Raw genomic sequence first — 22742 nt, 5'->3', positions numbered from 1 at the left:
ACACCCACAAACAGGGAAATCGATCCCAATAAAAGGTGTTATTACGTGCTCCACTAAGGCAGTTATTTATCTTATAACTTGTCCTTGTGGTAAAAATGATGTAGGTAAAACAAAGCGCGAATTAAAAGTACGTATCTCAGAGCATCGTAGCACCATTAGGTGTAAAAACTTTACTTATCCAGTTGCGGCCCACTTCTTGGAGGCAGGCCACTCGATCTCGTATCTGCGTTATATTGGCATCGAACATGTCACCCTCCCTAGGAGAGGGGGTGACCTTGATCATTTATTGTTAAAACGAGAGGCTGCCTGGATCTTTAATCTAAAGACCCTTGCTCCCTTCGGTCTCAACGTAGACTTTGATCTGAAGCCATTCTTGTGATTATTGTGACTTTGCCATTGTAATTGTGTGTAAACTTGTATAGTCAAATTAATCTATGATCGTATGCTATCCATTTGTTTGTATGCTGTTCTTTGTATGACATTTTAATATTTGATTATTAACCAATGATATTAGGCCACTCCTGGCCATGATTACAGACACCTGTGTCTTTTGACACTATATAAACGAGTCATCCCGCAGTGTTTGTGATTATACCCTGATGAAGACAGCTTGGCTGTCGAAACGTTGGTATTACATTTTTGCATCTGAGCTCCAAGAGTGTGCGGCTTTCTTTTATTTTCAAACTTGGATTAGCTAACACAACGTGCCATTGGAACACGGGTGTGATGGTTGCTGGTAATGGGACTCTGACATTTAGGAAGATATTCCATATAACATCTGCCGTTTCCAGCTACAACAGTCATTTACATTTACATTAACAATGTCTACACTGTATTTCTGATCAACTTATGTTATTTTAATGGACAAAAAACGTGCTTTTCTTTAAAAAAACAAGGCCATTTCGAAGTGAAGACAAGCCTTTGAACGGTAGTGTAATGTATATGCATGTCTTTTGGAGTTCTGCCTGTGACCCTGTGTCTCTAACTTCAGAAAGCTCAGCAGGAATTTGTTCTTGATCCAGACATAGAAAATGTGTTTATGACTATCACATACTTTACTAAAAAAATGTATTATCTAGTGTGAGCTTCTAATTCCTCCCCTACATTTAAAATGTGGATTTTAAAAGCTCACTTATGACCTCAGCAAGAGACAGACCAGGTCTAATGGACTCTGGTCTCCACTATTCAACTATATTTTAAACTGGACAGAGTGAATGGGGTGATTAAGGAAATGTGTGTATATAAAGTACATGCTGTGTAAGATGCTGTAAAACTAATTATCTGCTTGTTGTCTCAGCAAAAGCTGGAAATAGCTAACATGATCACAGATAGTGTTGCTGCAAATGTGATGTTGTTTTTTTAAGTAAAAAAATATTTATGTCTGCTACATATGTTTGTTTGTTGATTGAAAAATAAGAAAACTTAATAAAACTATATCATCAATAATAACAGAGAGGCTCTGTCTCACACAATAATATTCTGCATTGGTTGCAACATGATAAGAAATAAAAATGTCCCTACAGCAGCAATACTCTCAGTGCTTCTAGTACTGCCTGACAATCTGTAAGCATCTCGTCTCACCTACTGCAGTCTGCAATGTCTGACCAGAGGTAAGTGGTCTTGTATTTCAGAACTCGATTATGCATGCAGTAGCAAGACACACATCAGCCTCTCTCTCAGCAGCTCTCTCTGCAGTCAGTCCAGTAATAGGGTGATTGACTCATAGACAGTCAGCTGGGTAACTAGCAGTAACCTCACTCGCCCTCTTCAAGATGAAGAGAGCCCTCTGGGTGGACAAGGGTGGGACCAGAGAGAGATTGCATGCATTAATACTGCACCAAGACACCAGAGCTTTTTAAAGAAATACATTTTCCAGGGTGATGCTGATTACAAAGTCCATGCAGAGTACAATATTCTGGAAGGCTCTATCCATCAAACACACATGGCCTGTATACTCCTTGGGGTACAGTAACCTGGCAGAGGCACATGAGAGATGCATACTTGATTCCTCTGAGTTCTTTAGAATGCCAATAGATGGCCAACACTACACAGCCTTTACACAAAAAATGCTGGGTTTGTTAGGATGACCCAACTGCTGGGTTGCAGACATTTGGTCACTTAATTTGATTGTTTTATTTTAAATCAGCAAAGTTGGGTTGTGGATGCTGGAGTATTGTTACTGAGTTATTGAGATATGTCCCAGCGGGTTAGATCAGAAGACCAGAGGCGTGGCTTAGTAGGGGCGTGGCTTTCAGATAGTTATTTTTGGCCACCAGTGAGAGTAAATGCAATTCTGTTCTGTTGTATTGTTATCACATGTTAAGGTTGAACACTGAAACTTTTATAGCTTTAATGAAGCTTACACACGTGTATGAGTTCCTTAAGAGCCTATGCATTTCCCAGTGTTGGGATAGTTAACACTTTGTTACAAGGTTTTGTTATTAAGGTTTTATTGGAATATGTCATGTGAAAAACAAAAATTTGCACTGTACAAACTTAACATGATGACATTTATGCTCACTGGTGGCCAAAAATAACTATATAAAAGCCAGGGACCCTGATAGTGCATGACTCCTGAAAATAACCTATGGATTACATAAAAAAGACCCAGCTGCTCGGTCAACCCAGCATGAAAATGAATACAAATCCAATTCATGGTTAAATTAATTAACTATTAAAGGCCCAGTGCATTAATTTTGTGTGAGGAGAATTTGTTTTTTTGTACTCAACTTTTTGTACTCACCCTGAACAAAAACATAAATGCAACATGCAAAGTGTTGGTCCCATGTTTAAAAGATCACAGAAATGTTCCATATGCACACAAAGCTTATTTATCTCAGATTTTGTTAACAAATTTGTTTACATCCCTGTTGTCATGACGTTGCTCTGTTCTCTCTCTACTCTACAGATTGGACTCTTGGAAAGCCCTTTGTTAACATAGAGAAAATCTGGTAACATCAAAAGGTTGGGAACGGAACCATATTTCAGTAATCCAACCAGATGGAAATATTCATTGGTACTTAAAGAGTATGATGTCAGATCAGTTGTCATCGGAGACCTTATTACTGACGATAGGATGACATAAACTGTATCTTGGAAAGTCAGATTCACATGGAATTGTTGTGCAATTTAAATGTTTAAATATGAAACAATTTGTGAAAAGATTCAATGTAATTCTACCTTCTAAATGAGATAATTGTTTTCAAAAGTGAACTATGCTCACTCAGTGTCCCCGCCCAAGTGAACAGGCATTGGTTGTGAACTATGAAGCACACCCTTCTCTCCCCCACTACAAAAGCCCATTGACGAAAGTCAACCTAGTGTTCCCGATGACGTGAGGACTGCTGTCCATACATTTAAAAGGGCTAATATCACCTACAGAACTAAGCCAACCTCAGCATGAGCTCTGGTTGCGAATGGTTGAACGACAACAACCTAACGAAATTAACATTGTGTTCCCGATGACGTGAGGACAGCTGTCCATATGTTTAAAAGGGCTAATTTTACGTGGAGGTGACAATCAACACGCTGGAAGCATGACCTTCGACTATACCAGCCAGAATATAGCATGAGCTTATAGTATGGCAACTTGGTATGAACTTTGAACTCTTATTCACTAAAGAAGTGATACATCCTAGATGTCGAGTTATCAGCAGCAGCTGTAAACGTGGGCTATGAAAGGACAAACAATCTCTTCAGAAAGACAGGGTACTACAACGTATACGTTCTACCACGCGACGACGGTACTACAACGTATCCGTTCTACCACAAGACATATTCTTCAAAGGACAAGGGAGATCTCTGCTGGGTAACCCAGCCTTCCATCTTTGACCAATCTATCGAAGCGCAGATCAGAGTAAATATTTCTTGCATTTTCCATTTCCAAATGGGTGGTTATTTAGAATGCATAAGATTCTGTATTTACGATAGCATAGCTTCATAAGTTCCGATAGAGACCCAATCCTTTTGTTCCTCAGTCTTCCCACGCTTCATTCAAACCCAACCCCCTTTCTTTGTGTAACCAGCTGTCATATCGGTTCCGTTCGCTAGGGACGTTTTCTTGTAAGACATAATTAGTAATCAATGTATGATCCATCCTGTGTACAGTATATGTAATTCTGTGTGATTATTTAGGTATTTAGTAAATAAATAGTTAAACCAAATTTGTATTGCTGATTCAACTGGTTAGCCAGGTTTTGTGAAGATAACTAAGTTAACGATTGATAATTGACTGCTATTGATATAAAATATTACCAGGTCTTTAAGAGTTTATTTGAAAGACAACAGCTCTATAAACCTCCTTCCGTGGTGCCCCGACTTTCTAGTTAATTACATTTACATGATTAGTTTAATCAGGTAATATTAATTACAGAGAATTGATTTGATAAAATAGCATGTCATATATCACTTAATCCATAGTAAAGACACGACACTGTTAGTGAGCGTTTCTCCTTTGTCAAGATAATCCATCCACCTGACAGGTGTGGCATATCTAGGAGCTGATTAAACAGCATGATCATTACACATGTGCACCTTATGCTGGGGACAATAAAAGGCCACTCTAAAATGTGCAGTTTTGTCACACAAAACCATTTGGAATTTGGCAGTACGTCCAACTGACCTCCCAAACGCAGACCACGTGTAACCATGCCAGGAATGGTGGTCACACCAGATACCGACTGGTTGTCTGACCCACGCCCCTACCTTTCTTTTTAAGGTATCTGTGACCAAAAGATGCATATCTGTATTCCGAGTCATGTGAAATCCATAGGTTAGGGTCTAATGAATTTATTTTAATTGACTGATTTCCTCATAAGAACTGTAACTCAGTAAAATCTTTGAATTTGTTACATGTTCTGTTTATATATTTTATTCGATTTTATTCTGATTTTTCAGAGGGTGCCGCAGCATCCTTAGCACCTCTACCTCCCACAGCTATGGATTTGTCTGCATATGAGCAGCCTGCTCTGGGAGGGGTTGGAGTACAGAGAAAGAGAGAGGAGCAGAAGAGGAAGATGAAAACATGCTCTCTACTTCTCCTCTCTCTCTTCTCTCGTTGTCCTCCTCTCGCTGTCCTCCTCTCTTTCTCTAGTAATGGAATGCATTGGGCTGAGCCATTGGGAGAATGAGAGGGACAGTAGAAGGCAAGGTGGACCGGGAGAAATAGATGATTTGAAGAAGAGATGATAAGAGGAGGCAAAGAGAGAGAGAAATCGAGAAAGAGAGAGAAATCGAGAAAGAGAGAGAAAGAGAAAGAGAGAGAAAGAGAAAGAGAGAGAGAGAAATCATGTGAAAAAAAGTATAAAGACTACAGGTATAGAGAGCTAATGTGAAGGAGAAGGAGAGAGGGAGAGGGTGAGAGAGTATGATAGCTGGCACAAGGCCCTATATCCATTAGACAGGACTAATTTCATTCTGCCAGACATGTTAATCTACTACACACTGATCAGGTACACAACCTTTACTCCTCACTCCCACCCTGTGACTGTGTGTGTTTGTATATGTGTATATGCGTGCCTGCGTGAGTGTGTGTGTTTGTATATGTGTATATGCGTGCCTGCGTGAGTGTGTGTGTTTGTATATGTGTATATGCGTGCCTGCGTGAGTGTGTGTGTTTGAAACATAAGCATTTTTTATCCTGTCATTCCTCAGCCAAACAGTTACAGTAGTAACCACCAATGAATTTAGAAGTAGCAAAGACAGTAAGCACACTAGAGGACATTTGATTGATTGTTATGTCTTTGTACTGAATCGTCGTGTTTGTGAGTTTTTATATTCCCAGGCCTACCTTTCAGCACAGTTGTCCTGGCAACGGAAGACCGTCATTTTCTTGTAGTCGAAAAAGGACACTCCCCTTAGTGCTCTTTTCGCTGTGTCGTCGATATAGCAGCCGATGTACTTCGCTGTAAGAGAGAAAAATATAACATTTCTGATTATAAATCAAATATGCACAATTCAAGCAGACCAATGAATATTATAGGAGACAAGGGAGAGAGGCAATAATACTGTTTGAAATAGCACATGTTTTGTTTTGCATGGAATTCCATAGTTTATGTGAGTAAAACATGCACATTTAGTACATTTCCAAAGGTAATTGCTTATTATTACAGCCATGGTCAATTCTGTAGAGACATTCTATAAATCAGTAAAACAACTTTTAAGTAAAATCACAAATCATCAATTTGATCCATACAGTGAAGACATATTGAAGGGCAATGTTTCTGCTCAAGGAATCAACACCAGACTAGCATGTTGATTTATTTATAAAGACACACAACTCCTTCTAGTGGCCTGCTACTGCAATGGCACTGAGTACACTTCCTCCCTGACTTATTTGAAGTGAGTATTGAGGGAGGGAGGGAGGGATGTCCTTCTGCAGTGGGACTGGTTGATCCTTCCACACTTCCTTCCTGCTCTGTCTGTGAGGTAGCATGCTGGGTAGACCAATCCAAAACCCTCACCATCTGTCCCCTGGGGGGTTGAACAATGCACATCCTAACCCACCACATTACTGTAATTGTAATGGTCTAAAAGGCAGTAGAGCGGCAGCATGTGGTGCTCTGTAGGACCTTGCAGTAATCTTCCTCCCAGACATAGCAGCAGAGTGGACTGATCACTAATCTGCTTTATGACAAAGGGAAGCAGTGATTTAGCTCAACTGAACTGCACTTCAGTGGGGCTGCCCTTCCACCTTCCGTTTTTGTGCTGAGTTTATTAAATTAAATAATCCGATCAGCAGCCACACAAGGAAGCAGAGATACTATATCTATCTGCAAGTTGTGATGTAAGCACAGTCATGTGGCAAGAAGATTAACAACAGACACAAATGTGAAGTCTATACTGTACAAACAAATACTGTGTGTACACAGATGTATGGCAGGAGTGTAGGGAGTGTAGGGACATAACTCAGCCACCTGTATAGAGTTTTATTCAGGGCTGTGAAGATAGTTAAAGTAGGCATCTCTCTAAATCAGAAGATCTGGTGTTGACAGGTGATGGATAGTGGTTCCATTTCAAACAGCTTTGTTTTTTCCTCTCGATTTCCCAAACAAATAACAGACATGTCAGAAACAATCTGCCTCTCTGAATTTGTCACCATAGTATGAGCTTATTGTCTCCCCTCTCGTATCATGTTATTATCTTATCATAATCTTATATATATATATATATATATATATATATATATATATATACTATACAGTAATGTTCTCGCCTCATGAGGGATGTCAACAGATAAAATGAATCTGTACTGGATAACAACAATACCCTTGCTGGATTACTCCTTGTAACAGGGTAGATGAGGTGGTTGGATACAGGGGAAGACAGTATTTGGTTAATGTTTCTTTCAGACAGTGTGTGTGCTTGCGTGCATGTGCTTGGATGTGCACACGGGTGCGTACCCTTGTGTGAATGGTGGGGAGCGGGTTGGGTGTGGCTGCTCTTGACGAGAACATGACAGGGGCCTGGAGTGTGATGAGGTGGCGGTGGGGGTGGTGGAGTACTGTGGCACATAGGAGTTGTGGATGAAGAGGAGCAGTGTCACTTTGAAAGCACTAATTACTCTTTCAGCTAGCGCTCTGCCGTGGTCCTGTGGGGGTTACCACTTCACAGAGAAAGAACAGAGGGAGAGGAAGACAGGAAGAGAGAGAAAGAGAAAGAGAGAGAGAGAGGGAGAGAGCAAGGACATCCTAGACAGAGAGGACATACTACATGGAGACAAACTGAGGTCCTCTCGCATGATCTGATAATCCATAGCAATAATACATGTCCTATATAAAGCCTGTTTGTGTTTCTCTCAATCAGAAAGATGGAAAACAATCATGTACCATATGAATACCACATGAATGTAACAAAAACAATCCCTGTGCAAATCAATTCCACCCAGGAACTGCTTGTGCTTGTAATACCTATTTCTCTCATTCAAAGGCTAACTATATGTAGGTGTCCTTGTACTACGAAGGTAATAACCATAGATATTCTATCTCTATTATTATACTGCTGTCATCTGGTACAACTCCTACTATATACTTTAAAGTCCAGTATGGAGAGTGTAAAGATCATTGAAAAGGATAATATGATTAGGGCGGTGCGCTATGCTGTGCACTTCTGGCACTTCCAGTCTGCTACCAGCTGCTCACAGCAGCCAGCTTTGTGGAGTCCCATTCTAAATGAATCTACATCACTTCACAGGAGCTCAATCTAGCTCTTTTTGGGAAAGGTTAATTGCCATGGACATGCTACATTTTGCTCATGAAAATGAGCCGTGAAGGATTTTACCCAAGATTGGAGATCTATGCTTATGAGTGTGAGACTTTCAGAGATAGAGACAAACCTTCAATTAGCTTATTTTTTAAATTATATTTTGTGGTTTGGTTCCAAGTCATTTGTCTGTGGCTTCTCAGTATCTAGGTAATATTTACAATGTCACACCAGATGTTGCTAAGGATAGCTCCATTATGTAGGTAAACATACATAATAAAATATAGGGAAAACCTGCTATAACTGTAAACCAGTGCATTCTGAATATCCCCCTCAATGGGTGTTGACTGACTGTGGGCAAGGAGGACCAGGGTGGGTGGCATCACAGAGCTAACTGAGCCCCTGGTTCCAGATCTCCCTGGGAGAGAGGTCTTCATCTCCCTGGAGCTACAAGGTCTCACAGTCTTAATCGTCACATTTTTAAGTTATTCCAAACATCACATTATTAAGTGTTTAAGGTTAAGTTTAGGAATTAACTCCACATTTGTACGGTTAGGGTTAAATTTAGACATTAACTCTGAATGGTTAATGTAAGGGTTAAGGTTTGGGATAGGTTTAAAATAAAAAATATCAAAAACAACTTTCTTTCGCTGGATTCAAACATGCATCCTTTGGAATCAGAGGTAGAAGCTTAAGCTCATCCACCATCCCCATCCACAATGTCCTTGCAAAACCAAAATCTACTTGAAGGTAACAGTGCTCACTGTTGCCCCTTAATAGACAGTTTCCACATCATCTCCCAACGTCTTCAGAAATGCATGAACGTCAAATACTGGCTTGTTTTACAGGTGACCTGCCTGTCCTGGAGAGGCATCACCTGAAGGGCTAATTACTTGTTAAATATCCAGTCACTTAAATGCTGCAGCAAATTTAAATGGCTGTCGTTTTGCCAAGGCCTCCAGCACAATAATATCCACATTAACCTTGAGCAACACTCTGAGGGTGAATGTGTATTTGCCTATCCACAAATGCCTGTGTGTCTGTACATGTGGAATACTGTGTATTTCATAATGAACAGTGAATACTCAAGGGGCCATTTAAGTTTGATAGTCACTTAAACGGATAGTATATTTCTTCAGGCTGTTGCAGTGAAATAATAAATTACTCTATTGTCTATAAACCTGTCATTTTTTATACAACATAAACAACTGGAGCTAGAGATGTAGGATCGTAATTTGAGCCAGCAAGAGGACATATGAATGATGTGGATGACAATTAATGGACATTTTTTGTAGGGGTTGAAACATTATTCGTAAGGGAAATTCAAGTCTGAAATATCAAAGTGGAAATGTCAAACTTCAGAAGCATTTTAAACCTTGAATACCCTGCAGGTTTTACATTTACTGCATTGCAGGAAAGGTCTCCTGCAACAGGGTGATCAAATTAAGATCATAAATCTGTAAGTCAGAGGTGACTTTATGAGACAATAATTCTTATGTATAAAACCAAGCTGAGGGTGTCTAGTTAAATACACTACAGGAACAAAAGTATGTGGACACCTGCTCGTTGAACATCTAATTCCAAAATCATGGGCATTAATATGGAGTTGGTCCCCCCCTTTCTGCTGTAACAGCCTCCACTCTTCTGGGAAGACTGTCCACTAGATGTTGGAACATTGCTGCGGGGACTTGCTTCCATTCAGAGTATTAGTGATGTTGGGCGATTAGGTCTGGCTCGCAGTCGGCGTTCCAATTCATCCCAAAGGTCTCGATGGGGTTGAGGTCAGGGTTCTGTGCAGGCCAGTCTCGACAAACCATTTCTGTGTGGACCTCGCTTTGTGCACGGGGGCGTTGTCATGTTGCCACAAAGTTGGAAGCACAGAATTGTCTAGAATGTCATTATATGCTGTAGTGTTAATATTTCCCCTCATTGGCACTAAGGGGCCTAGCCCGAACCATGAAAAACAGTCCCAGACCATAATTCTTCCTCCACCAAACTTTACAGTTGGCACTATGCATTTGGGCAGGTAGTGTTTTCCTGGCATCCGCCAAACTCAGATTAGTCCATCAGACTGCCAAATGGTGAAGCATGATTAATCACTCCAGAGAATCACTCCAGAGAACAGTTCCCACTGTTCCAGAGTCCAATGGGGGCGAGCTTTACACTACTCCAGCCGATGCTTGGCATTGTGCATGGTGATCTGAGGCTTGTATGTGGCTGCTCGGCCATGGAAACCCATTTCATGAAGCTCCAGGCGAACAGTTCTTGTGCTGACGTTGCTTCCTGAGGCAGTTTGGAACTCGAGTGCTGCAACCGAGGACAGACGATTTTAACGTGCTATGCGCTTCAACACTTGGCAGTCCCGTTCTGTTTCCACTTCACAATAACAGCACTTACAGTTGACCGGGGCAGCTCTAGTAGGGCAGAAACTTTAAGAAATGACTTGTTGGAAAGGTGGCATCCTATGATGGTGCCATATTGAAGGTCACTGAGCTCTTCACTAAGGCCATTCTACTGCCAATGTTTGTCTATGGAGATTGCATGGCTGTGTGCTCAATTTTATACACCTGTCGGCAACGGGTGTGTCTGAAATAGCCAAATCCACATACTTTTGTGTATATAGTGTATACAAAACATGTACTGTAGGTACTGTACAACTAGCAATGTATCAACATAAACTTTTGACTCACCCCGTCCGTCGTCCAGATCTTTGGCGTTGCGTCCCTTGAGGGCGCGGTTCCAGCTGCTGGTGTAGTCTACTCCCCTACCCTCCCAGTCCTTCCCACCAGCCCCTTTCATCCAGGGAGGGCCGTACCTCCGCGGGGTGGGTCTGCGTGTATCTTTCAACACCCTCCCCATCATTCCTACCCCCCGGCCGTCTGAGGAGGCCACCCTGTTCCCTATCCCAGATGCTACCATGGTGTCCCGGCCCCCATTTTCCCCCGTGGAGCTGTCCCCTACAAAGCCAGAGTGCAGGAACACCAGGCTCCCAGCTGTCAGGTAGAGGAGGATGAAGGAGAAGAAGCGCACAGGTTTCCTGCGAAAGTAGCGTTGGATTTTCAGCAGAGGCCTGGCCATGCTGGCTCCCCCTGCTCAGTCACAACGTCCCAGGGACACCCAACCATAAAGCAGCAGAGCAGGACAACACCCCCCTAAAGCTACTAAGAGTTTCAATCACACAGGACAGAGAGTCCAAATCCAATTCTGGATGGGGAAAAATAATTGTCTACCAGGTAAAAAAACACACACAACAAAGGTATCTTGTGCTAAGGAGTATGGGATCTCTGCATGAAGGGGTGTGTGTGTAGTGCTGGAGAGTGTGTCTCCAGTGTGTGTCTCTCTACATTCCCTCTGAGAAAGCATCAGGAGGGCAGAGAGCTGATGGTGGGGCCATGGCAGGAAAGGTGATTTGCTGAGACTGAAAGACGACCACAGCTCCACAGAGGCCCTTTCCACCGCCACGCAGATGGAAGACGCTTGTATTCCCTCCAGCCATTTACCGTGACGGTCTGTGACGGAGGTTGTGGCTCGCCATCTGAAAGTAAAATAAGCCGCATTAAATCAAATCAAAATCGAATTGTATTTGTAGCATGCTTCATAAACAACATGTGTAGTCTAACAGTGAAACGCTTCCTTTCGGGCCCTTCCAAACATTGCAGAGAAAAAACATTGAAATAGAAGAGAAAAAAAAGAAAAATAATAACACAAAGAATAAATAGAAAAAATTATAACGCACGATAACTTGGCTATGTACACAAGGTACCAATATCGAGTCAAGGGGTACAAGGTAGTTGAGGTAGATACTGTATGTACATAAAGGGAGGGATAAAGTGACTAGGCAACGGATTATATAATAAATAGTAACAACAGAGTATTTGAGTCAAAAGAGATTAGTGCAAAAAGGATCAATGCAGATATTCCGGGTAGCTATTGGTTAACTATTTAACAAACTATTTTACCAGTCTTATAGCTTTGGGGGTGGTGCCCACCACACACACCATCTCCCCACCTCCTCAGCAACACTCAACCATCATGCACCAGGTTGCAAAGAAATAAACTAACACAAATAAATAAAAAACCTAATCCGAAAAAAGCAGAAGCAGTGGCAAGCAGCACATTAGGGTTAGATATGGCCAAAAGATACATCAAAATGAATCTCACAAATAAATACAAGACACTATTATTAAGACAAATGCATCAAACTAAAATACAAAATACTTTTGCAAAGTAAAGTATTTACATAAATACACTTGCAAGTACACGGCTTCACTACAACAGCATTCTCAGTAGATCTAACAAAACGTGTTTTACTTGCTATGGCTGTGAAATGTGGTTGTTTATCTACCTCAGTTGAATGCACTGACTGTAAGTCGCTCTGGATAAGAGTGTCTACTAAATTAGCAAAATAATAAACAATTAGACAGCACACTGAGTAATATCATTGACCTTGTTTCGGGGCGGAGCTCATTAACACAATACCCAGCATGCTTTAATGTTAATTTTTACATTTTCATTTATGTATTGGTAATTTAGAAGACACTCTTATCACACCATAATGCCATTAGACTTCTGATACCAATGCAAGGTGAAATTAAATAATAATAATTAAATAAAGTTATTAGAAAGTATTTTGTATTTTGAAAATACTAATTACAGGTCTCGAAAGTATCTTGTTACAAAATACATTGGATTGTAGTTAAGGCCGGTGAAATACAAATGACAAAATGCTCAAAAGTAATTGAAATACATATTTCTAATATATCTCTGATTAGAGTGGATGAAAAGCTTTGGGCTGTGGTGGTTGTTGCCTTCAGTTCATACTAAACCCAACTGTGGGTGGTCCTCTCTGTTCCAACTAACTCTGAGCTCTACAGGCTTCATTATATCTTCTAAATGAGATTGGAATGGAAACACTGGATGGGGAGGGGAAACATAGGAGTTCCACCCCGCAGCAGTTTAGTTAACCTAAATCAGGGTCACACAGAGTGTTTCTTGGTAGTACTAAACAAATCTACTTTGAAACAAAAGTATACACCTCACACAGCTTAAAAAAAGAAGACACCTATATACCATGTCAGATATAGAGTTGAAATGTATTCAGTTTAGCGTTTGCATCCCAATATTACACTTTATATACATCATAGAAGACATAGAAACACCGGATTTTCGGCAGGTTTTTTAAAATAATGTTTATTCATTATGAAATTATGAAAAATATGAATAACATTCTACCCATGAGGTCACTATGTCATTTGATTGCAGGAAATGGCTACAATCCTCTCCATCACGGATGGTATGAGTTGCTGAATTGAAAAATAAATAAAAAATCCCATTCTGTTTCAGTGGTCCCAGATCAGGATCTGGTAACATTCTTTAGATTAAGAGCACTACAGATGTAGGATCTTAATTTGAGCCAGTTTGCTACAGCAGGAAAATAATCCTGCAGCAACGGGAAATGTGAAATATCATGCGGAATATAATTAATGGACATTTGTCTGGATATCTCAAGTAAGACGGGCGTTCTTCATTCATTAAAAAATTACGTGAAAAAAAAAATATATATATATATATATAATTTTTTTTACGTTTAAAAAAATATATATATGTGCCTAATAGCAAACTCTTTGGTGATCTGTAAACACACAACCGCAGATTTTTTTTTTAAAGATAATAGCAATGGACAACTGCAAACGTGTTGCTACAGCTCTCAACGTCATCACTGCCCTGAATTTAACTGTCGCTATTAACAAAGCTCAGTAGGAGAATGTTGTGATGGGCTACTCTCTGGAGGTTGACAGCCTGACTCGCTCTTGACTCTGAAAGTGAATCAGATGACGAAGCAATCCTTGACTTGGGTAAAAACAACATTGTCATTTCTGATGATTTCTGATGACAGTGGTGAGGAAGAAATGAAGATCAACAGTATTGTTGTGGCAGAATAAGTGGACCAAGTTTTGAACTCAGTGGAATGCCCAGTAGAAGCAGAGTATGAGGAGATGAACAAAACTCTGAAGTTCGATTGCAAATAAGGAGAGGGTCGAAAAAAGAACTCAGAAGGCTCTTGTATAAAACAACTCTCACTGCGTTAAGTCTTTAAGCAAAGGGCAAACTCAGCATCCATGACAGAGACAAACAAAGATGATTCTTGGAATATTGAACACTGTCAATGTGAACTGGAGCGACATGACACAACATAACAAGAATGCCGAGCAGACGAAAAGCAAATGACAGAGAACCTTTTACTTAACCATTAGAAACCCAGACCCGGTTTTCCTTGCATTAAAACATCAGTAGTGATTGGACTGCTCAAGGAGACCCCAATTAACATATTTCTGAAGAAAAAATAAAAATGTTGGTTGACAAAAAATGCATGCAAATGTATGGTTTGCATCACTTAATGCCCTTTGTTACACAACACACTTTCAAGTACTTAGCCAAAAATGTATATTTTTAGTTGAAAATATACTCAGGCATCTCTGGACATCACATGAACTATGCTGAATGAGCATACAAAACAATGCCTCTTCAGCAAGTGTGTAAAACCTTCTGGAGCTTGTCTATAAGTTGGAATAACAAGTTAGCACATTTCAAACAAGCATTACTTTCCCATGTTTCCCCCATGAGTCTGTACTTTTATAAAACATACAAAAAAGCCAATATCGATTTGATGGAATAGGAAAAAACTCTGCCACTCTTTCAGAGTACCACCTTAGCGGGTGGTGAAAAAAGAGTGTCCTTATCTGTCCTCTGAGTCACGCTATGGCCATTATAAGGCTTGTGTTTATACCCGATGCCTTGGGAGATTAAGGTGTTGAGGTCAGAGCATTCAGGGGGGGTAACCTTGACTTAGAGGCAGACCTTCATAAAAGGTACTACAGTACATATAAAGGTACTCAAAGTATTTCCCCTCATGTGCTCTTCCTCCTTATTTTCACTTTCTACCCATGGCATGCAGACACAGACAATTATATCTGCCTAGCATTCTTTTACATACTGGGATTGGCATGTAGACCATGGGGCAAAAAACTCCTGGGCAGATTTTGGGCATGGTTGGGAAGAAAGATAAAGGGCACACAACTGGTGGCAGATGGCAGCATGTTACAGTATACACACATGCATATGCACACATGCACACACACGTTTGCAATCACCCTATTAATTATTTATAAGCACACAATGGAAAAAATGAAATTGAACTACAAAGTCCACCTGAGAAGAGCATTTCTAATTTGCAGGTTCAAATGACCGTAATAAGAGTGGATGCAGAGGTCACTGACTTCAAACAAGACATTGAAACACAGACAGGTTTTGTATGTAGGGGGGCAGAGAGTGACAGGTGTACTTACATTCTCTAATTGCCAATTGGGGTTCTATGACTTGCCGTGAGTTTACAATGTTTAAATGAGCTATAAGAGGCCCTTGAAGTGAGAACCTCCTCGAGTATTGTGGTTGGATTGTGTTCATATCTGGCTGACCACTTCAGAAGGTGGTCAGGGCAACATTTCTCCTCAGTCTGGATGCAATCAGGCTACCAAAAGCACATTTTTGGGATGACATCATCAGCACTCTGCCACAAGTCTCCAGAAAACTTGTGTTTTGGAAGTGAGGCACCATTTTTCATTAAAAGTTAGAGGAAATATGTTCCTAGTGTGTGAGGAACGTGTTTATTGGCTTCAAAATGGCTAGCCAGCTAGCTTATTTACAAAAAAATACTTTTTGTGTGGCTAGAGTTATGCTAACCTGTTTGCAATCCCTTTAACTTTGCTAGCTAACTTGCTGGCTAGCTACAGAGTTTCACTGGCAAGATAGCTACAGTAAATGGCTCCTGCCATCAAGTTGTTGTTGTGTTCTTATCAGATTTATCCTGTTCCACCGTTTGCAGAATGCATACTGGCATTTCAATACAAAAAAAAGGGAATCCAGACACAACATGGACATTTAAATGTAGGCGTATACACATGACGTGTTAGAAATTTCATGATCTCCATGATCAGAATACAAAAGCTGCATGAACTGTCAAGTCTAGACACGGCGTGATTGACCATTAATTCACATTCATATTAAATGAGCCAGCAAATATTTATCCGAGTGGATTCTGGCGAGAAATGTCAGAGTTAATCGTTACCGGGCAGTCGGGCAGCTCAGTGCGTGCTGTGGGTCATGGCTCTGCAGGACACTCCATAAATATACTTCATATCTGCCCTGTGAGTTATTGAGCACTAGGCAAGGGGCTCTCCTGCAGAGTGGATGCTGTCACCTCACTCATACCCTTTACAGAAAGCCTTTACTGTAAAACAAAATCAGGCCATGTTTTTTAGAGCCCAATTCATAGAGTCCCATTTTAACCACATTCTTGCCAGGATAAACCATTTATATCTCCCGTGCACATGCTGGGAAGTGTGGGAGTAGATGTGGATCAATGTGGGTGGACATCTATTTGAATAAATCTATTGAATATACACCATTATAAAGGAATCCGTGATTTTTTTTAGGCAGGTCCTAAGAAACATTTTAAGACAAATTGTTTCTTTTTACGAATAGAATGCCATATTTTTTGTTTAATTATGTTACTGGTCTGTGCAGCCAAAAGTCTGCGGCATGTGCATGAAATCACAACCTGGTCTCAGAGCATTTCATATTATTCTGTATGTAAATTAAATACACTCCATTTAGTATGATACGTTACATTTTAAACTGTATTAATTCATTTGTGGATGTCCATCACTGATTTCGTATGATTATAAGTACAAATTTGCAAAATGTACAATATGTTACGAATTTGCAAAATGTATAATATGTTGCGAATTTGTAAAACGTATGATATGTTATGAAAACTAGCTAGGTGGCTAATATTAGCTAGCTGAATAACGTTAGCTTGGCTAGGGGTTAGGGTTAAGGTTAGGGTTAAGTTTAGGAGTTAGGTTAAAGGGTTGCGGTTAGGGTTAGGGGAAGAGTTAGCTTACATGCTAAGTAGTTGCAAAGCAGCTAAAAAGTAGTTAGCAGTTGAAACGTTGCTAATTAGCTAAAATGCTAAAGTTGTCCATGATGAGATTCGAACTAGCAACCTTGCTACACATTTGCGTTATATGCCCACCGATCCACCCCAACCAACCACCCTACTTACATTATTACCAATCAGGCTGTTACGGTAGAGTGGTCAGATGGAAGCCACTCCTTATTAAAAGGCACATGACAGTTTTGAGTTTGCCAAAAGGCACTTAAAGACTCTCAGACCATGAGAAACAAGATTCTCTCGTCTGATGAAACCAAGATTGAACCTGGCACTATCCCTATGGTGAAGCATGGTGGTGGCAGCATCATGGTGTGGGGGTGTTTTTCAGCAGCAGGGACTGGGAGATTAGTCAGGATCAAGGCAAAGATTAATGGAGCAAAGTACAGAGAGATCCTTGGTGAAAACCTGCTGCAGAGCACTCAGGACCTTAGACTGGGGTGAAGGTTCACCTTCCAACAGGACAACTACCCTAAGCACACAGCCAAGACAAAGCAAGAGTGGCTTCAGGACAAGTCTCTGAATGCCCTTGAGTGGCCCAGCCAGAGCTCAGACTTGAACTCGATCAAACATCTTTGGGAGACCTGGAAATAGCTGTGCAGCAACGCTCCCCTTCCAACCTGTCAGATCTTGAGTGGATCTGCAGAGAAGAATTGGTGAAGCACCTCAAATACAGGTGTGACAAGCTTGTAACGTCACACCCAAGAAGACTCAAGGCTGTAATTGCTGCCAAAGATGCTTCAGCAAAGTACTGAATAAAGGATCTTAATACTTATGTAAATGTCATATTTCATTTTTCTTTTTATAGAAATGAGCAAACATGTCTCAAAACCTATTTTTACATTATGGGGTGTTGTGTGTAGATTGATGAGGGAAAAAAAATGTTTAATCAATTTTAGAATAAGACTGTAACCTAACAAAATGTCCAAAAAGTCAAGGTGTCTGAATACTTTCCAAAGGCACTGTCTATCCAGATGATGCTGCATACCATTTTGCGCAATGAAGATGTAGACATGTTCGAGGTGTAAGAGCGTAGTGTGTGCCAATGCATTACGGCTACATTTCATACCAAGCTGTAGGCAGAACTTTACGCAATCATGATGAACACCTTGATCACACAGACAGCGTAAATGGCAAAATGGTATGCAGAATCATCTGGATATGTGTGCAACAAAAGTTCAACATTCCCCTTCTGCTACCATTTCTGTCAAGCTGTTTACGTATACAGTTTGATGCATATGTTAGATGAATCCAATGTACGCACCATATACTGTAGAATGCACTGCAACTGCCTCTAACGCGATGCTGCAAGGCAAACGTAGCGTTCCATTGGAAATGAATGTAGTTCTGGTGTACCAAAATGCAATGATGCTGTGGGTGTGATCGAGGCGTAAGTCGGTTGGCGGAAATAAAAGTATAGGTATTTGTTGCTGGCAATATCTTTTATATATGAGGAAAAGTCGGCAAAAAGTTGGCGGGATGCTAAAGTTGGTGGAAAAACGTCTTGGTTTAAAAAATTGTTCTTTCCGACCTAGCTCAGGGAACAGGTCTACTGAGACCACCTTATGTGACCACCAGCCTTTCTGTCCTACCCTGTCCTACCCAGTCCTGCCTTGCTGGCTCTCTGACAGTTGTCACAGCCTCTGTCACTCAGAGCCTTCTTATATCCACTGAGTGTACAAAACATTAAGAACATGACACATCCATGACATAGCTTTCAACTGGATTCACCTGGTCAGTCTATGATCCCTTATTGATGTCAGTTGTTAAATCCACTTCAATCAGTGTAGATGAAGGGGAGGAGACAGGTTAAGGAAGGAATTTTAAGCCTTGAGACAATTGAGACATGGATTGTGTATGTGTGCCATTCAGAGGGTGAATGGACAAGACAAAATATTTAAGTGACTTTGAACGGGGTATGGGTTTTTCACGCTCAACAGTTTCCTGTGTGTATCAAGAATGGTCCACCACCCAAAGGACATCCAGCCAACTTGACACAACTATGGGAAGCATTGGAGTCAACATGGGCCAGCATCTTGTAGAGTCCACGCCCCGATGAACCGTTCTGATGGTAAAGGGCATTCAGTGTAGCTTCCCCATATGGCACTCAGTTACCAACTTCATATAGTTTCACTACATTACAGATGCACAATTCGGTTTCAGAGACAGTTTCCATGAGTGGCAATGTGAGCATTATTTGTAGAAGAGTGGAGTGTACAGTATTAGTGGTAAACGCTGTTAAAGGAGGTGAGGGTGAGAGAACGTCAGTAGCAGTCTAAAAAGTGTTTGTCTTTTGGAGGGGTGGCTGAGTTAGTCGTGTTTATATGCCTTGTGTTTGGCCCCAGATGAGGATAATACAGACCACTTTTGTAACATTGAATAAAAAAACTGATAATTTGATTAAATATAATTATCTCCTTATCTGTTTTCATTCATTATCGTTTGTGATGTTTTTGGATTACCTTGTATAAACCACTATAGCAGGCTCAAGGGTGTGGGGTTTCCACGTCACCAAGTTCAATAACAAACAGGCACCAGTAGCACAATTAGAATGCAATTGGGAAGTTTATTAAGGGTTTTGGTACACTGGGGAAATGCACCAATCACCTCACAGTCCACAAGCCGTTCTCATTGTCCGGTCCATTTTCCAGGGGTACTCCTCACACTGGGGTCATCAGCCAATCCGGTCCGGTACACAAGGGGGTAATCCGACAGTCCAGGTCACCACAGGTAATCACAGCTATCGCTCTTACAGCTATCGCTCCTCCTCTGCCCCTTTGTGCAGGCTGATGCCTCCTTTATCCCCAAGCACTCCTTGGCTTAACCATGTCACGTTCTGACCTTAGTTCCTTTGTGATGTCTTTGTTTTAGTATGGTCAAGGCGTGAGTTGGGTGGGCAGTCTATGTTCTTTTTTCTATGATTTGGTATTTCTGTGTTTGGCCTGGTATGGTTCTCAATCAGAGGCAGCTGTCAATCGTTGTCCCTGATTGAGAACCATACTTAGGCAGCCTGTTTTCACCCTTGAGTGGTGGGTGATTATTTTCTGTTGAGTGTTTGTATTCTGCACCAGACAGAACTGTTTTGGTTTTGTTTGTTCATTTTGTTGTTTTTGTTCAGTGTTCAATTGCTTTATTAAAAATATGGACACTTACCACGCTGCGCATTGGTCCTCACCTTCCAACAACAACGGCCTTTACAAACCACCTACAGCCTCCCCTCGTTGGGGCAGGAAGTTCATATAAGGCTCGGCGGTGGAGCCAGCAACCTGCAAGATATCTCCCCTCAATTACAACTTGCCTTACCTCTCCCTGCCGTCTGCCTCACCAAATAAATAAAAAAAATTCTCTAGATATTATTGTCATGAGTGGGACAATCTCAAATTGTTTCCATAAATGTCTAACATTTTTATGTTCTTATGCCAAGAAAATAAATTGGGTAGAAATGCAATGGTAATGACATTCTGTTGAGAGAGCAAACAGGAGAACTATGTTGTGCAGAACATCAATAAATGAAAACAAATCAGTCCCAGAAAACAATATTTTCCAATGGTCAAATAACTAAGACATAAAACATACGGTTTGTGGTTTGGCTTGGCCCTTACATACTGTATGTATCCAATTTCTGTTATTTTGTATTTTATTTGCCAAATGAACCCTATTCCACTCCTGAATTATTGGGAAAAAGGGCGACAAAGAGCTCTGAAACAGAGTTGACCACAGCTGGTTTAAATTTTATTTTAATCAATCCTCTCCTCTGATTTGTGTTGGGCTTGGCTGTGACTGGCTTCCTCCCTGATGATATTGCATTCTACAACAGTGATAACAGCATCACAACATGGCTGAACAAGGGCCAGTGGGGGAAAAGAGAGAGAGAGAGAGAGAGAGAGAGAGAGAGAGAGAGAGAGAGAGAGAGAGAGAGAGAGAGAGAGAGAGAGAGAGAGAGAGAGAGAGAGAGAGAGAGAGAGAAGAGAGAGAGAGAGACAGAGACAGAGAGAGAGAGAGAGAGAGAGAGAGAGAGAGAGAGAGAGAGAGAGAGAGAGAGAGAGAGAGAGAGAGAGAGAGAGAGAGAGAGAGAGAGAGAGAGAGACAGAGAGAGAGAGAGAGAGAGAGAGAGAGAGAGAGTGGGGGACTGATGAGAGGCCAGTGTGGGGCCGGAGAGAGGAGTGTGTGGTTTTTCTGAAATCCTGGTTGAAGGATTCCGGATTTCCTGCATATTCCCTCCTGGTTCTGGTAAGCCTCCAACCGGGATTTTGGGAAAACCAGGGATATTTATTGAAAGTCTCAGGAATTTTGCAACCCTAATCCCAAGGCAATGCTTTAACTGAGGTCTGTGAATTGAAGCTAAAATCCTCGGAAGATGAAACAGTGCGATGCATTTGTAATAGTTTTTTGTTTTGTTTATGAAAGAAGGAAAGGAGCATCCAGCATCTTGGTCAAATAAGTAGTAGTACATGCTCTGCAGTTCTATGCACATGTAATGATGTCTGAGGGGGAAAAAACTGTGTTCGTTGTTTGAAGTAAAGTCTTTGTTGTTGTAATATCGCAAACGGACGTGGCAGTTTCACCGCTACGGATTCCAGCTTTAAGATCTATTCCAGGCGTAGCTCCTAAGTGACACAGCTCTTTATAAGATTAGCACAGATGGTGCCTGTGAGTGTTGCTGGAGCCTTGAAAACGGTTGTGCTCAGGAGGTCCTGGCAATAAGTATTGAGGGGCAGTGGGTAAAGAGCACAGGAGCAGCTCTGTTTGCTCTGTGTCTGGCAGTGTACAGTAGTAGCCAGCCACACAGTGCAGGGGTTTCACATCTTCATGCCAACCATTTTGATTAGACCCATGTTTGATCCTGGAGTGTGCTGGCTGGTATCAATGATTGGCTCAATTCCCAATTCAATGAATTAGTGGTAGCCACTCAGAGGCTGTGGAAGCTCGTCAGTGGGGCTGTGTGGGAAACTTCCCAGATATATCCTGTCTTTCGTAAGATTCGTCCTCTGAAGCTAACATAGCACTTTGAAAACAGCTGTCATAGCCCTTCATTGGGTGCCCAAAATAGACTGTTATCACTGGTGAACAGTTTTGGGGAGTATATGTAGTTTAACTTGTAATTTAACTAAATTTTGCAGTAGCTTGACAAATAGTTGACCTAAATTCTAATCTGGGTAGTGTTTTCAGAAGTTAATTACTTTTCTGCCATGTAGCGGTGTAGCTAACTACTAGAACTACACGCTAATTTATTTGCAATAATAAAATAAAATATGGGAGAAGTCGGTAAGAATTTCCTTTATTTTTCTGCATCAGACCTACCTGATTCTCACTTGAAATTCAGTTGTTGTGTTTAATAGACTAACTTACACATTCTGCAATTCTGTCAATATAACTCTAAAGTTCTTGCAATTTCTTATCTTATCTTCTTGCAATTTCTTATCTATGACATTTCAGATTTAGTAGTTTGGAAGTAGTTTGGATGTAGTGAACAACTTTTTAAGTGTAGCTTTCATGTAGATTAATTTATTTCAGTGTAATTGGTAGCTTGGTA

General features: G+C 40.9%; 1 protein-coding gene across 2 annotated transcripts in view; it reads right to left on the bottom strand.

The window, feature by feature from the left end:
* LOC112248526 (WSC domain-containing protein 2) overlaps nt 1-22742 on the bottom strand; it is an 89658-nt gene that overhangs the window by 22711 nt on the left and 44205 nt on the right. The window contains exons 2-3 of one of the 2 annotated variants that reach the window (XM_024417640.1): nt 10890-11734; nt 5789-5903 (exon numbers count right to left, since the gene is read on the bottom strand). In XM_024417640.1, the coding sequence (XP_024273408.1) occupies nt 5789-5903; nt 10890-11277 (503 nt within the window). In that variant the 5' untranslated portion in view covers nt 11278-11734. Of the gene's footprint in view, nt 1-5788; nt 5904-7400; nt 7538-10889; nt 11735-22742 lie in introns of those variants that run through there. The other variant, XM_024417641.2, reaches the window with a different exon arrangement.

Source organism: Oncorhynchus tshawytscha, linkage group LG04 (assembly GCF_018296145.1).
Source record: "Oncorhynchus tshawytscha isolate Ot180627B linkage group LG04, Otsh_v2.0, whole genome shotgun sequence".
Taxonomy (NCBI): Eukaryota; Metazoa; Chordata; class Actinopteri; order Salmoniformes; family Salmonidae; genus Oncorhynchus; species Oncorhynchus tshawytscha.
Note: the sequence above shows the minus strand (reverse complement) of the source record. Positions and strands in the feature narration are given on the sequence as shown.